The 17,339-nt window shown below is 36.2% G+C and overlaps 1 protein-coding gene across 3 annotated transcripts in view; it reads right to left on the bottom strand.

Annotated features, from left to right (window-relative positions):
• Window positions 1–761: 761 nt before the first annotated feature.
• LOC144967556 (cleavage and polyadenylation specificity factor subunit 2-like) overlaps window positions 762–17,339 on the bottom strand; it is a 402,879-nt gene continuing 386,301 nt past the window's right edge. For all 3 annotated transcript variants that reach the window (XM_078905006.1, XM_078904988.1, XM_078904996.1), the window contains exons 18-21: window positions 4,893–5,109; window positions 3,839–3,894; window positions 3,284–3,418; window positions 762–1,515 (exon numbers count right to left, since the gene is read on the bottom strand). In XM_078905006.1, coding sequence (XP_078761132.1) covers window positions 1,423–1,515; window positions 3,284–3,418; window positions 3,839–3,894; window positions 4,893–5,109 — 501 coding nt within the window. In that variant the 3' untranslated portion in view covers window positions 762–1,422. The remainder of the gene's footprint in view (window positions 1,516–3,283; window positions 3,419–3,838; window positions 3,895–4,892; window positions 5,110–17,339) is intronic.

The following is a 17,339-nucleotide window of genomic DNA, read 5'->3' as shown; positions in this document are numbered from 1 at the left end:
GTGGCTGAATGGTTAAGGCATTGCACTGTAACCCGGAAGGTCCTAGGTTCAAACCCGCTTCAGGCACTTTCGTTTTTTTTCCTTGGGCAAGATTATTATTATTAACCTCCAATTTACTCACTTGGATAACATGAGTGATTCCTGTTGACATCAGACATCACGTTTGATGAATTATCTATATTCCTTCGTCGAATGTGGTCTTTTGGTATGACACTTGCCTTCGGATCCAGTGTTCAAGTCCAGCTGTGAGCGGTGCACAGTTGAGTACTTGGGAAAGGCGCTTTTTTTTTTTTTACATTCTCTCAACATACTCAGATGTAAAACGAGTAACCGGACGTCCAGCTCTGCATTTCTATGATGTCTGCAAAGAGACATGAAACTGACAGGTATCAACCCAAACACGTGGGAATCGCTTGCTGATGACCGCATTGGCTGGAGATATGCGGTGAGGGAGGGAGTGAAGAGATGTGAGGAGAGGAGAGCAAAGAGGAAAGGGGCAGCAGAACCAAACACACAGTCAAACTACGTGTGCAGCAACTGCGGTAGAGATTGCCATGCAAGGATCGGTCTGCTGAGTCACACCCATCGCTGCTCTCAACAAGACTGATGAGACCAACGTTATACAGGGCTCAAACCATCGTCTCTTGAGATGGAAGGATGCCTACTACCTTTAAAAAACAAACAAAAAACCTGTACAAAACAATCAAAACTATTGAAACGTATTTAGCAAACTTTTACAAATCAGCACAGGTGAACAAAAATTATCAAAACATTTCAAGTATTTTATTTGATTTCATTTTTTCCCCAACAATGACAACATTAAAACAAATACCATCGAATAATACAATAACAGATGACTTGTTTGGTCTTACACAATTACCACTTGTCTAATTTGTGTAGTTCTCCTTTGACATCAGAGATCGCAATATGTGCTGTCCAAATGTAAGTTTGAAATCGATGGCAAAGCACTGATCACCACTTACACGGTCCATGTTATGAGACCCACTACTCCATCTGGTATATAAATGCATTGAAAGAAGCAGATGCCAGTAAGTAAATTTGAAGTTAAAATTAAAACTAAAATGATGAGAAATACGAAATTTCGGTTAATCAAAATAAGAAACAAATAACTTTAAAATCCTAGTTTAAGATACTAAATTTCAAATTTTAGCTACAAATTCAACTCTCATCATCTAAATCTAATTCACACCAGTTTGAGGCGAAGGGTCACATATCACATAGATGGTCATAAAGATAAAAATTTACAAAGCTGATGCAAATGATGGACCGTTATGAATTAGTGAATTAGATATATATGGAATATTTGGGTAGTTTCAGTGTAAGAGAGGTGTGATATATAAACCATAGTTTTATAATGACAACTGCAATTCCACCTATGTCTTGATTTGGATATGGCACGAGTCACACAATGGCATACTGGCTGTACAACAATTCTCTGATCTTGAAATAGTCGTCACACAACACGCCTTCCAGCTTGATCATCCCCGCTGTATCCTAGGAAGTTGGGGAAAAGAAATTCAATTTTATGTGACTTCAACCTTATAAATGTAAATAGTTTTTAAAAAGTATTAATGAAGAATTAGTATAACGGTTTAAGAAAAAGTAAAAGAAAAAAGCAAAACATATAACAAGGAACATGTTGGGTCGTTGTGCACTTGTTTGCAAGTCTGATTACCCAATTCCTTCTGGGCTCATTGTTTTAATGGAAATCTCAAAAAATGATGCAAAATATTGTCCATTACAACAATGTTAAACTAGGCCAAAGGTAAAGAACTGAACAAGTGCGTATGAAAGGTGCCAGACAAAGCAAGAAAGGAAAATACAAGAAAAAAATCAGTCAAACCGGACTGGGGATTGAACCTAGGAACTTCTGATTCCCAGTCAGGCATGCTCCTTAATTTCTTTATTTTAAAGTAGGATGCTAGACCTACAGAAATGTACACGTCTGCTTGGGTCCATAAATAAAAGAAAGAGCAGGGAATTAAAGATGAGTCATGGAAATTCTGCTTTTGTTTTTGGTTGCTCAGGGGACACGACTCAATTAAAGTGTAAAAGTATTGTTGGAACAAATAAAAATTGAATTACTTCCCTTCCATTGTGACTTTTCATCTTGGATTTCTTTTATTCATTCAGTGTCTTCATAATTTGAGTTTGTCAGGAGGATACTTTCAAAAAGGATAATTTTCACTATAAATCACAACACAATTGGTAATCGCATTTCCCTCCTTGTTTCTCTCTCACACATACCTTAGTAAAACAAACCAACTATAAAAAAAACCCCAACAAACCCCCAAAAAAGCCCCCTCCCCCTTAAAAAAAAACCCCAACAAAACAAACAGGTCGCGATCTGTTGTACTCCTTGTGTGTATGTAATACAACCAAGATATACCAGGAATCTGCCTGAATCAGAAAGATTCAGTTGGAGATAGAGGGTAGTTCCGTTGAATAATAAATATTCAATCATGACACAAAGGTGACTCACCTTCTGAAAACAGTGTAATACATATCTAATAATAAATAATATTAATCTATAGCCAGAAAAAATGAGACCAATGTTAAGTTTATATGCTTTATTGAAGAAAAAGAAAATAAGTTTCTCAATCAGCGAAAAAACTAAAATTTCATAATTTTGATCATTTTTTACTTAAGCTTTTCTAGTATATCGAAACATATATTTCTTTTAACGAAAGGGAAACATGAATTAAGAAATTTCACTGACTTAATCCATACACACAATAGTCTGGATTTTTCCCACGAGTAATTGTGAATTATTATTTTTTGTTGTCATAAAAACATCAAATTTGGCAATCCGGATGAGCAAATTTAGATGTGGGGCCATTGGACAACTGACCCCGAATGACCTTGGTGTCCATATTTACTCGTCCACACACACACACACACACACACACACAAACTCATATATATGCATCAACTACCCTCTCATCTACAACAACCCTCTTCCCCAACCCCCCCCCCCCCCAAAAACAAAAAAACAAAAACAAAAACAAAAAAAAACAAACAAAACAAACAAACAAAAAACAAATAAAATAACAAAAACAAAAAACACCCCCTCCCAAAAAAATTAAAAAAAAACAACAAAACAAAACAAAACAAAACAAAGCAAACCCAACAAAAACAAACTATTAAAAAAATAAAAAATCGACAATAACCCGGGATCGACACAGGTCCCCTTGGATTGGGAAGCGCACAGTGTACCAACTGCGCTATCAGGACTCCCGTGCTAGACTTGAACTTGACTTACCCTTCTGACGGCCACCAGATTGTTACATATAAGGACGCCGCCAGCAAACTCGCACGGAATTTTCTCACTGATGAGGACCTTCTTGAAGTCAGACAGCTTGGGCTCGTTGATGAACACGGAAGGGTGAGGACGGACCTGTGTGAGGAGAGGGACATGAAATACGTCTAATGATAATAATAATAATAATAATAATAATAATAATAATAATAATAATAATAATAATAGTAATAATAATAATAATAGTAATAATACTAGTAATACTAATAATAATAATAATAATAATAATAATAATAATATTTATAATAATAATAATAATAATAATAATAATAATAATAATAATAATAATAATAATAATAATAATAATAATAATAATAATAATAATAATAATAATAATAATGATGATGATGATGGTAGTGATGGTAATGATAAGTATAATAACGAAAATGAAAATAAATAATGATGATGATGATGATGGTGATAACAATGATGATGATAACAATGATGATTATGCGGATTGCTGCTGACAATCTAATGGAATGATGATTAAAAACTCACAACGGCTGGGGGTAGGGCCTCGAGGGTGGCTGTGTGGGTTGTGAGTCTCTTTGTACCTGCAACAATGAGATAACAAACAAGGAAAATATAAATAACCACACTCACAATATGAATCCGTATTTTTTAAAATGACGTCACAGCAGAAAGTAACCCGGTGTTTGGCATGATTGTCCCCCTTCCGATCTTTCAAATCGTTGGATAAATAAGCCAAAGTACATTAAAAGAAAAGAGAGAAAGAAAGAAAGAAATAGAGAGAGAGAGAGAGAGAGAGAGAGAGAGAGAGAGAGAGAGAGAGAGAGAGAGAGAGAGAGAGAGAGAGAGAGAGCAAAGTATCACTCTTACTTGCAATATCTAAAATATTTTATTTAATCGGTAGAAAAATGAAATAATCGAGTAGAAATTCTCACAATAGCTACATTTTGTACTTAATTTCTTCCGTTACCAAAGTACTTCAAACAAATCAATTAACGAGATGGTTACTCCAATGATGTTCCAAGTCTCCGACTCATCATCAGCTACTTACTAGGAACAGATAACTTAGCTTTAACGAATAGAAGATTCATTAAAAAAAAAATATAAAAAAAAATAAAAGTTAATTCACCGCCCTATTCAACAAATTTCATACCATCTAACATCGGCGCGACGACGAATTTGAAGTCAGTCTGCGATACGATTGGAAGAGACAAAACCTTTATTAACATTTTCAGCTAAAGAGGATGGAAAAACACACCGCTCAATGCAACATCGGAACTGAACAGGCAATAACTCTCGAATAGGATGGCGAGTTTATTAATCTTGGTCATCAGCAGCACTTCAAAACAGTAATAATGAGAGATACAGCCCCCGATTAAAAAACACCCCCCCCCCCCGCCCAAAAAAAACCCCCTAAAACAATTCAACATCAAGTTTTAAAAATATTACAGAGACAAAAAATAAACAAAACAAAAAAACAAAACACCTTCTCCAAAATAATATAAACAAATAAAACAAAACAAAACAAACAAACGCCAAACAACAAACAAACAGCAACCATAACAAAACAAATATGACGTACCTTTCTTGGAGTCCTTCTTTGTCCCTTCTCCACTTCCGCTCTCTCCAAAAATGTCATCAATTTCTTTATCCTTCGAAGCTTCCTCGTTGTCTTCGGGATCTTCCTCCTCCATGTATTCCTCTTCAGCTATGTCGATCAGCCCATCCACCCAAGCGAATTCCATGTCGCGTGCTTTGGAGAACGTGAGGGAACTCACCAGATGGTCACGAAGTTTAACCTGGTGGCAGAGAAGTGGGAAATGAAGAGGAGTGGCCGGGGGAGTAATATCTTATATAATGATACACTGTATGCCTATAGGTGAACACCTATTTAGTTTGAAAGCATCTCAATACATTTTTTTCTTCGGAAGGTCCCAGGATTTAGAGTTTTTACCAAGATGAGGGTCGTTTAAATCGGTCGTTATTTGAAGAAGAGAAAAATAGGGCATGGAGAAGTGCCAGATAAAAACAGTTTGTCACGGGGTCAGTGCCAAACTCAGGATTCAATTGACACGACAAGAGAGAGAGAGAGAGAGAGAGAGAGAGAGAGAGAGAGAGGGGGGGGGGAGAGGGCATCGAGCGGTCGCACAACCGACTAAGCTATCCACCACACAAAAATATGGCATTCAAACTTAGTACCATTCATGCGCCCCTCTACTCTCGACAACTGTGGGGACCACAACGAGACTGGCTAACAAACCCCGCCAACTCTCTATAATGGGCGAGCAAATTAAGCTATCCGCCCTCCTCTGTATGACACAAGAGATGGTAAGATGTAAATACAAAGGACACACATGGAATAGCTCCGATATTGGGTTAAATAAAGTTCAGAAAAAGTGTGGAACAGGCACTTGTCTCACTGTTTTCATCAGGCAATTCTCCATACCCTATTTTCCTTCTCATCTTTGATACAAGTGCCGGCTCCAGTTTCTCTGGATATTTGAAGAACGAGTTTTCTGGCCAACATTTTAAATATGCCCCCCCCCCCCCCCTCACAATGGCAGTCAACTGACTACTATGAAAATCACTTTTTGGCAATTTGTTCCCATCGACATTAAACCTGTTAGAAGAGACGCATATTTACTCTACCAAGCAATCAAGACAGTAAGACAGAGGAGACAACTTCAAGAGCCATCCGCGTCTAGTTTGAGATCATCTACGACCCACCAGACATCGGCCCACGATCTGTCAGAAGGGATTCACTCAACAAAATCCCTCAAAATAAAAATAACCATATCAATAAAATCTAAAATTACATACAGAACGGATTTATTATTGAGGAAACAAAGAATAAAAAGTATCCTTAGAAATATAGTACAGAATCCAAAATAACAATAGTAAAAAAAAAAAAAAAAAGAATAAAAGCTTTAATCTAATTCTCAAAAACAAATATTGTGGACGTTTCGGGTTTCCCCTTTTGTAACCAACAACACGATTAATAAGACATTAAACAGGAATGCGAAATGAGAGGTTTTGATTAGTTTATTTGATCTGGTCGGATAATATCGTGTAGGATTCCTACAAGAATGGAAGATAAAACACTCTAGATCTACGTCTAATTGTGGACAACGTAAAAAAACAAACAAACCCCCAAACCTATACATACAAACATCCCCTCACCCCCATACCACATCGACTACTACCACTACCACCACCACCACCACCACTACTACTACTACTACTACTACTACTACTACTACTACTACTACTACTACTACTACTACTACTACTACTACTACTACAACAACTGCTACTACTACTTCTCTTACTACTACTACTTCTATCACTACTACTACTACTACTACTACTACTACTACTACTACTACTACTACCACGACGATTTTGTGACGACAGGCATTGACACAAAGCGTTGACATAATATTTACGAACTCCTCAGGGATTTCAGAAATGAGCGTGTTAAAGGAGTGACCAAAATATGATGCCCCCAGTCAGACCACGACACTCGAGTCATCCGCTGTCACTTGCATTTTAATAGTACCAAAATATCGCAATTGGTCAAGTAGACAGTACAGTCTCATTCTTAAATGACGTGAATACTATAATATTTTAGGTAAACAGTCAGCGAAAGAATCCACAAAATATTGGTCAAATATCCACTAAACGTGCTCAACGCGCTTTACTTTAGATTTTTTGGTATATGTGTGTGAGAGAGAGAGAGAGAGAGAGAGAGAGAGAGAGAGAGAGAGAGAGAGAGAGAGAGAGAGAGAGTGAGTTAAATATTTAGTGTTTGAAAACTTTGACTTCAGAAATCGACAGATGCAAATCATCTCAAACTTGTCAAATATACTTGAACCTGAAACTTCTTCAAATCGGTTTAAGACTTTTTACAAATAATAGATGGAGGTCATTTTAATCTATATATAAGTAAACAGGTTTCTGGGAATATAAGAAAAAAGTTTTATGTCAGTGTAAGACAGTATGGTTGTGCGATGTATTGTTGTTGTTGTTGTTGTTGTTGTTGATGTTTTTTTACGAGGATGGTCTTGGTTTTGTAACTGTTGATGTTTTTGATGTTCTTCTAGTTATTTCTTTCGTTGTTGTTCTTGCTGTTGTTTTTGATCTTAGTTGTTTTTATTGATTTAAAAAAAAATGTTATTCATGTTGCTGTTGTCCGGTAAGAAACTCCGCTCATGATTGTGGATGATCGTCTTTTGAGCGCCTTGTACAACAGTCATTTTCACCCTAATCGATGACGATGGCGCCTGTCAAAATATGACCAATCATTTCAAAAGCAGCATTATGTCTAGTGAACTCTGATGCCGGAAAATGAATTTTAAGTTAAAATGATCGGTCAAATGAAATATTAGTTATTATTAGGCATTATCAAACAATGTCTACTCTCCATAATACGGAAAACCCCCCCCCCCCCCCAAAAAAAAAAAACAAACCTCAAAACAAACAAACCCGAGTCTCATTTTTAAACATAACTATACATTTAAATTCCTGCATTATTAAATCACTCCAATATCATACCGATTTGAGGCGTTAGGTCACAAACGGTCGAAAAATAATCGAAATAAAAAACAAGCGCTCTCTGACACCCACCTATAGATGTTCGAAGATGACGTCACTCAGGTCTTTGTTATTGTTTTTTGCCATCCGCGTTTATGAGTAATGCTCACTAAACTGTATTAACCCGGCTATAAACGTTCATGGATACACAGTTTTGTGTGTTGGTCCGTTATACTTCCGGATGGCAATGTTATGAGCTTCTTAGCCAAGCGCATACTATCTATACATAGTATGCGCTTGGTTAAGAAACTCAAAAACTTGGTATCCAGAAGTATAACGGACCAACACACACAATTCTGTGTAGTCATGGTCGTTTATAGTCGGGTTAATACAGTTTAGTGAGAATTACTCATAAACGTGGATGGCAAAAAAAAACAATAACAAACCCTGAGTGATGTCAACTTCATTCTACCTATACTTCGGAGCGTGAGCCAAGGGACAATCACGATTGGCATAACGGACCCAAGACTCTTCCCTAACTTGTTAACTGCCCTACTCTGGAAAGACACGTATAAACAATCTGGGGCAGAAAATACGTTCTTCAAATCATATCGATCGATTTAAATGACCCTCATGTTGGCAAACGCTCTCAAACCCGGGGCTTCGCGCCAAGTCCTAGGTTTGAGAGTTTTTGAAAACATGAGGGCAATTTAAATCGATCGATATTTGAAGGACGAGTTTTCTGGCCAAATGTTTAAATACGTATTTTCCCAGAGTACGACAGTTAACTAGTTAATAAGACAAGTAAGTAACAAGGAGTGACTGACGTACGAGCTTTGGAAAAGTGGTCGGACATGCTCTTCGGCTATTCCGAAGAGATTGACAGGTGATGGGCAGACCAGAAAAGGGAGGACTTCGCAGCCGGATAGGGGAGTGGTAAAAAATAAATCCACAGTGTGTATTTCAGGCCTGGGGGCTATGGGATGTGTGTGGCTTGACGTTTGAGACATGAGGCATCTAAGAAGAGAGTGAGTTTAATTTAAGAAATTTCGTGACATGTTCCAAACTTCTTGGTCGCATCAAAGTATACGAAAAGTAGTCAATCAGAGCCACCATACCCATGAAGCCGGAGTTTGTCCCGAATGTATTATATATTATCCTGCACTAGGACCAGCATTGCCGTTCTCCTAAAATTTACACGTGTTTATAAAACTGTCCGGTAGGATGCTAGTTGATCGCAAGGTAATTTGCACTAGATCGAACTGGCTGAGCTACATTGTTGGGTGGTCTAGGTGTCCAAATATATATATATATATATATATATATATATATATATATATATATATATATATATATATATATATATAAATATATATATAAAATATATATATAAATATATATATAATATATGTATATATATATAAATATATATATAATATATGTATATATATAAATATATATATATATATATTATATTTATATATTTTTATTTAATATATATAATATATATAAATGGAGTCACTCATTTATGGCCGAAACACATGTTTCTGTGGTGTCCATCCACGTCGTCAGTCCGCATATTAGATGTATTTTATTCCATTTGGGGATTCAACATTAAAAATCATTCTACAGACATAATATGCGGACTGACGACGTGGATGGAGAGTGACTCCATTTCTATTTTATATTAGCTCTAACCAACATTATCGAGCACTCTCGTACCTACAAGTACCCACCAACACTAATAATATATATATATATATATATATATATATATATATATATATATATATATATATATATATATATATAGTATATAATTTTGGGACCCCTAGACCACCCAACAATGTAGTTCAGCCTGTTCGATCTAGTGCATATAACCTTGCGATCAACTAGCATCCTACCCAGAGGGTAGTAAGCAATTGTTATTGTCCGTTTAACGGTGTACAAATCGGGGCAAACGCCTACTCAATTGTGTTCGTGGTCGACCAATTACCGGTGCTAAACTCAGCTTGTAAAAATACCAGAGATGTCAACAACCTTTATAATATAAAATCCAGTGGCCGGATGCCATACAAAAAGAATACTGGTTATGCGTGTACTCATCTCCAGAGAATGTTTCTTATTATCTTAAAAACCATTAGACTCACCATCACGCCTGCTTTCTGCGCAATAAAAGACGAAAAGGTTCAAAAACAGTTGGGTGGTTTTAAATACAAGTAGGCTTTCCAATACTTTAAAAAACTCATATAGTGTGAAAATGGCGTTCACGTAACCTTTATACGTGTATAATGAGGGTAGACCACTTGTTCTATTAATAAACCTTTAACAAAGTTATATATATATAAAGCCATTTAAAAAATAATAAATTTATGAAGCAATTCCATTTTAAGTCAAATCCGATTTTTTTTTAAAAAATCCGAGAGCCAATACTTGATGATGATTCTTTATTTCTGGTTTTGTAAATCGAGGTTAGAGTGCACGTTTTCGTAAGTCGAGTTACGATACTTTTACACTGAAGGATAGACTGTCCATTGTGATGCCGCCAACCTTGGGTCAAATGGATGATCCAATCGCATTATAAGTAAGGAAGTTATTCAAATTTGAAGAACTGACTGTTTTCACTCAACAGGGACAGATTTGTAGAAATAAAATTATCGTAAGTCGATTTGATCTTACAACCAATCTATCTATATCTTTCTCATCGAATTCGTGTATTGTAAGTGAGAGTAACGAGTCTTTCTGCTAAATACTTGTCAAACCGTTAGACACAAATTGCAAGTTTGCATGCGGCGTTTTCGGCAAAATAACTTATGCCATAACATGAACAATAAAAGTTCTCTCAAAAATATCACAATGAGAAGACGTTCAAATAGGTTGGAAAAATAATAATTGTAATTTCGCCTAATAGGCCTCACGTCTCGTCCTATATGTTAAGTTTTGCTGTAAGTTAGGGACAACGTGTAAAGCGCTTTTAGCACGTTTAATGGATATTACTCGCCTTAAAAGCTCAAGTTTCTTTTTCTTAATTTTAATGTCTCTTTCTCCAAGTCCTACCCACAACCCCTCACCCATTTCTTCTTTACAATGCTTTATCTACCCATTATTCTATCTATCTATCTATCAACATTAAAATCATAAGCAAACGACTAGCCAACTAATTACTCCCTTGATCTACAACGGACTGTCAAACGTTAAAAGGACGCTTAGAAACTACGAAAGTACATTCTCTCCCGCTCTTCAATCTGACTCTTTTTCTTAGTTGATATTTAGATGTCTAGCACTAACTATTTATGTCCCATTCCGTATACTTTAAAACGTATATTTATTTTCAGCCGCTTGTCTTCAGATTTAACAGTGCAGTCTGACTTATCGACATGTTATCAGTATTTTAAAAACTGTTTAACCTTTAAAGACCAGACTGAAATAGCTTTTCAACTGACATGGCATTTCATTTTATTTGTCTGGTTTTGACTTAAATCTACCCACAATTGTCAACCACCGTCTCAGTATGATATGATGCCGCAATGAATCAGATCCCGAAAAGAGTATTTGAAACTAAAATGAAAAAAAAAAAAGATGCAAACTTTGTTTATATTCTAAAAAATTGCAATGTGAGAAATTGTATATTTTTACCAATCCAAGATTTTTCTTCTAACAGAAAGTGAGGACGTACGAAATATTTAGTCGCCGATCTGTTTTTTAGTAATGTATTAATACTTTAATTGTATTTTGTTGTTGGCTGAAGAAGGGTCTTGAGCCCGAAACGTTTCTTATTTGGTATTTTGGGTCTTTTTTGAAGGTGTTATATTCATTTTTGTTTATTACTTTTTACAGTCCACAGCTTCTAGCAGCTTCGTATCATTTTCACCATGACCAATTGAGATAAACCCCAAGTTTCATAACTGTGCCGATGAATGTCATGTCCAGCACTTAGTACAGCCCGACTAAGGACGCTTTGAGACGACGGGTCATATTAAAAAAATAATTGTAACACCGCTGGAACACTGACAAAACCCCAACCCAACGAGTATCTAAAATTCTGGCGAGATAACTCGTCCTTCAAATTATATCGATCAATCAAAATGACACTCATCATGGCAAAAACTCTGAAACATTCATGAGGTCCCAGGTTGGAGAGTTGATTTCGTTTTTTTTTTCTTCTTGCCAAGATGAATGTCATTTTAATCGATCGATATTTGAAGGATGAGTTTTCTTGCCAAAATTTTAAGTATGTATTTTTTTTCAGAGTACGACGGGGCAGCAATGCGACTCGGTCTTTAACGAAGGTTGTAACACTGAACAGAGCACGGGCAAAAATTGGGAGAACAGCTGGAAGCATGAAAAAAGTGGGGGCTGGCTGAGACTAGCTTGTGTACATGTGGATGTCCACAGCAGACGATGGAGCACATCCTTAGAGAATGCCAGGATGGGCCCAGCTGCAATGACCATGTCCTAAGAGTCTGCTCCACAGATGCTGTGGAGTGGGTACGGTGTTGGAGCGATCTATGATGGTGATGACGATGGTTACAGTCCGTGATTAAATAGGTTGATTCCACGTCAGTTTCAAGGGTACTCTGAGAGTTCGTAATCAAAATGTTTAAGCTGTTCTATCTGTTTATATAGTCATATTACATTCTATTAAAAGACCGGTCAGATAAAATGTGATATCTGACCGATTGATGAAGTATGAAAGAAATTAAACGGAAAATTATGCCCATTAATTTCTGAATAAGATCTAAAGACTACGTAAGGATGGAAGTATTGATGTCTTGTTTAGTATGATGTTCTCTTCCCACGCCCCTGACAAGTTGGGTGAGGCGACACCCAGCTTCAACAACTCAATCTAAAAACGCTTCTTGCCTGTCTCAATAGCAACTTATATGAGTAGTGGGCAAAATATGAAATGTTTTTTTTTTTTTGGTGTGTGTGAAGAAGGCTGTACTTTTTGTGGAAAACAAATGCAAGATATGTGATTATATTGTTTATATTGAAAAGCGTGTCGATGAACCAAATTTCTGAGTCGGACTCTTCTGCAAGAAAAAGAATACTGATTAATATTATGTTGGTCTGTTGTGTATTCGGTTACAAAAGCGGGTTTTCATGCCAAAAAAAGAGGGATATTAGAGGGGTGTTTTAAAGAAAAAATATGTCACACGAGAGTGAAGGGACAATATCCGAAGTGGGATGTTATAATAAAGGGTTATTAAGCGATAACAACTGTGCCTTTATCTGTAAAATATAAATAGCAAAGTTTAATTCGTCTGAGGGTTATCATTAAAAAATAACTACTCTCCGTGGCACAGGAATTCCAAACTTAATCTAGGCGGGCGGTCTCAAGTTCGAAATTTCAAAATAAGTTCAAGAATCCAAACAAAAAAAATGCTCAATAAAACAAACGTTTCTTAAAATTTTTTTTTTTGTATTTGAATTCTTCAAATGTCCCTGTCTGTCAATCAAGCGATGGATCCCGATCTCGAGAGATAAAAAAGCTGAAGTCTCGCAAAATTGGCGGATGAATGTCTAAGCTTCAAATTTAATTTGTATAAGTGGCCATACTGAAGAATTAAATACACACACAGACACGCGCGCGCGCGCGCACACACACACACAACACACAAATATATATATTAACTGGTTAACTGGTTAAAAGCAATGTGATACCGATTTTTTTCCTCTTCAATTCTTAAACTTCTCTCATTAATAACTCTGCATATCCAACCATTTTCATCGAGCGACGCGACCATTGAAATCAGAGAATCTAGAGTTGTATCTCATTTATTTGTAACGCACCGTTTCTAAACGGTATCATGACAGGGTGGTTAAGATACCCACAATTTAATTTATTGTGAAAGACAAAAAAATAATTTAAAAAAAAAAAAAAAAAGAGAGAGAGAGAGAGAGAGAGAGAGAGAGAGAGAGAGAGAGAGAGAGAGAGAGAGAGAGAGAGAGACTGAGGGGAAGTATTTATGTTTTATTGTGGAGGATTTGTCAATTCTTAATTAATGTGTGCGGTGTATGCACTCGCTTTCGGATCGGAAGGTCCTGGGTTCGAGCCTCGCTCGGATATAGTTGAATCCTTGGAAAAGGCTCTTCACCCACATTCTCTCACCGTACTCAGGTGCAAAATGAGTACCTGGCCGTTAACAGCGTTGCGTCTGTCCGAAAAATATAACATCGCCTAACAGGCGTCATGTAACGTCTTCCATGTTAAGTGTTCTGTTGGCCAGAGACCCCCTGTAAAGCGCTTTAAGCACGTTTAGTAGTATCAAAACGGTATTATGTCGGGAGCCAGGAAAACTGAATTTAGAATTCAATGACAGTGTTTGTTAATAAGGGTTTTATGGCGCTTTGAGCACATTAGTGCCATTAAAAAGGAAGAAAATGGGATACTAACAATATTGTAAAATTACCCTAGAAAAGTAAAACAAAGGGGAATTTGTTCAAATAGGAAACAGACGTGGATTCCATTACCAATTCCATTGATACTATTAATGTACTTAGTTTGAGATCACCTATAAGTCTCAACCAGGCAACAGTATAGGATCCTAATAAAAGGAACACACTCAAATGTTTATAAGATATGTTAAAAACAGAACTATAACGATCATTACATAACAGAGAGATGATGAACACGGGAAAAAATATCACCTCTCAAAAATAACACTATAAATTTGACTGCTTTCCTCTCAGCCTTCGTGTCCAGTAAAAGGTCAGGACAAAACCAACTTATCCATTCCAAGAAAGACAGAAAACAGCTCAGAAAACAGATATAGGAGGATAGAAGATACAGCAAGTGACCTCCTGCCGACCATAGATGAAAAGGCTCCAACCAGAATAAAAAAAGTGGGAAATGAGTTTTTGCATGGTAAGAACGTATTTATTCTTCAACATATTAAACAAGAGTTTTTATATCGCGCAATATCCACTCGAAGTCTCAAAGCGCTTTACAGGCCAACAGCAACACCTATTTTTAGCATGAAGAACGAGACCTGACGCCTGTTAGGCGATATTACATTTTTTTTTCACGTAACAATTTGAAATATCCAAATTTTTATTTGTGTTTCTAGATTCAATACTCAGAACCTTTTTACCGTTTTGAGACAATGGGATAAATTTTGGTTTATAAGTGAAATCATAAGACATTAAACATTAGAGTAAAATCTTAACCCGTGTGCAAACAGTTACAGTTGTGTGGACCACTGGACAGCCGCGCTCTGTTGCCCAAGGCATGAATGACAAGTAAAATGCTCGGTGGCAGGCAGCGCAGGCCGAAAGCCGCGCGCTCAATCGAATTTCCAAGGTGATCACATCCAATTGTCACGAGGGGTCAAAGCGAGGCCATTCAAAGATGGTGGAACTTTTAGTTTGTGTTTTTGAGGGAGGAGGGGGGGGGGGGGGGGGGGGCGACGACGACGATAAACATAAAAAGCGAAATGTTTACTGAAACCAAGGGCTTCGAGGGACATAGAGAGAAATCAGGCGGCATTCTTTGAAAGGGAATAAATTGGTATCTGGATCTCTTGCCTCAAAATGAAATTAGGACCTTGATTTAAGCCGCTCTTTCAGTGTCGAATTACGAGCTTTTTTTTTTACTGTTAGTTTATACGTCTCAGGTTCAAATTTTGAGTTTTACACTTTGGAATTTTGGAACGTCCCGGTGAAAATATTGCCCTAAGCCACAACAATATCAGAAAATTAGATGTAGGATTGAGCCTGTAATCAAATTTTCTGGGGCGGATCTTAAGAGCACTTTATTCGTGTCTGAGATGCAATTGACCTATCTGACCTGTGCGCGTCGCTTTCAAAGGGCAATAACAACGTTGTGTTTGGTGGCACGATACGATTAATTTGTTTTGTCAAAAAAAAAAAAAAAAAAAAAAAAAAAAAAAAAAAAAAAAAAAAAAAAAAGAAGTTTGTTTTGGTTTTCCGACCTTCTCGGCACGTGTTAGATTATTTAAAATTATTATTATTTCAAAATGGCGGCGCTGAATAGCGACGCACAGTTACACCTATGTGATGAATTCTTTTGATATTTATTTGTTTCATGACAACATTTCACTCATTTCCGTATTAAACGTTGTATGATTGTTCGTATTAATGAATGGTATGTACTTCAAACTTTAACGTTTAGAGTTCTGCTTCAAATCCTCGGAAAAATCGTTCGTATCAATGTTTTTGTCTGAAGGAAATCGAAATGGCGGCGGCCTTGTTTACTTCCGACACAAAAGTGCACCGCTAATTTCATCTTATTTCGCGATTTGTTGATTGAAGACCTATCCTTCGCTTAATATTACATAAAGCGTTGTATGATGATTTAGAATTACAAAGAGGCATCAAAAATAATAAACCATCCTGTTGATGAAGTAGAAAGAATTCACGGAAAAGCAATAGAAAGGAAAGCATTCTCAATTACCAACAATAAAAAAAAACATTTTATACCATGAATTTGGTCTTTTGCCATCTGGGAGAAGTTTTTGTCAGATTAAATGTGGAACTAACAAGTATAAATCGACGTTCGTTCCATCAGCAATAAAAATGTTGAATATTTCATATGGTACAGCAAAACCAAGGATTGATGCGTTGACTGATTGACTGATTAATTTGTTTAATGTTAGATGAAGTGACCAATTGATAATGATGATAATATTTGGTGTTGAATTGCCAAGAATGTAACGAATTGAAAATGAAATGAATATGTTAATGTTGTGTATGTCGCACGCGTGAAAGAAAGAGAGGAAGAGAGAGAGAATGGGTAGAGGTGTCTGTTCAATGTTATAGTTATCATATAACGTTATGACAAGTGTAACTAAATGACAAATTGCCATATTTATGGACAATAAAGATCTATTATTATTATTATTATTATTATTATTTTTAAAAAGCTGCATTTCCCGAGCAGAGCCGACACGAACGTATGTGTAGGACTTTAGACTTCAGTTAAGAGATAAAAAATCCCCTGAATAGAAACACAACCCCCCCCCCCCCACACCCTCCAACCAGTCTATTACGTCTTTTGTAATTCACTACAATAATATTTGCCACAATATTTCAGTCTCGTAAAATTCTTAAAAAGCAGTGAAAACAACCCTTGACATGGAATCATTGAAGTACACAAGGGTGTTTCGCTCTTTATCAGTACGGAAAACTACTTAAATGGATGGGCTATTAATTTATGTTGGACTTTCCCCGAGTAAACGAGGATAAAAATCACCCAGACCAAAGCATTTTGTTACACCTAGTATCACTAAATGTAAATAACTTTATTATCCGAAACAGAATTACCATTATTATTATTATTATTATTATTGTTATTATTATTATTATTATTATTATTATTATTATTATTATTATTATTATTATTATTGTAAGTACTGGTGGAATTACAGTTGTTGAATTTTGTGGTTATTAATGGTATCATTTTATTCTTTTTTTTTTGGTTCCATTTACCTTTCTTTTCTCATTGTCATGTATGTTGTCATAAAAAAATGTATGA

The sequence above is a fragment of the Berghia stephanieae genome, chromosome 1 (assembly GCF_034508935.2).
Source record: "Berghia stephanieae isolate SIO BIC M18660-M18661 chromosome 1, UCSD_Bste_1.3, whole genome shotgun sequence".
Taxonomy (NCBI): domain Eukaryota; kingdom Metazoa; phylum Mollusca; class Gastropoda; order Nudibranchia; family Aeolidiidae; genus Berghia; species Berghia stephanieae.
This window is presented reverse-complemented; position numbering and strand designations above follow the sequence as displayed.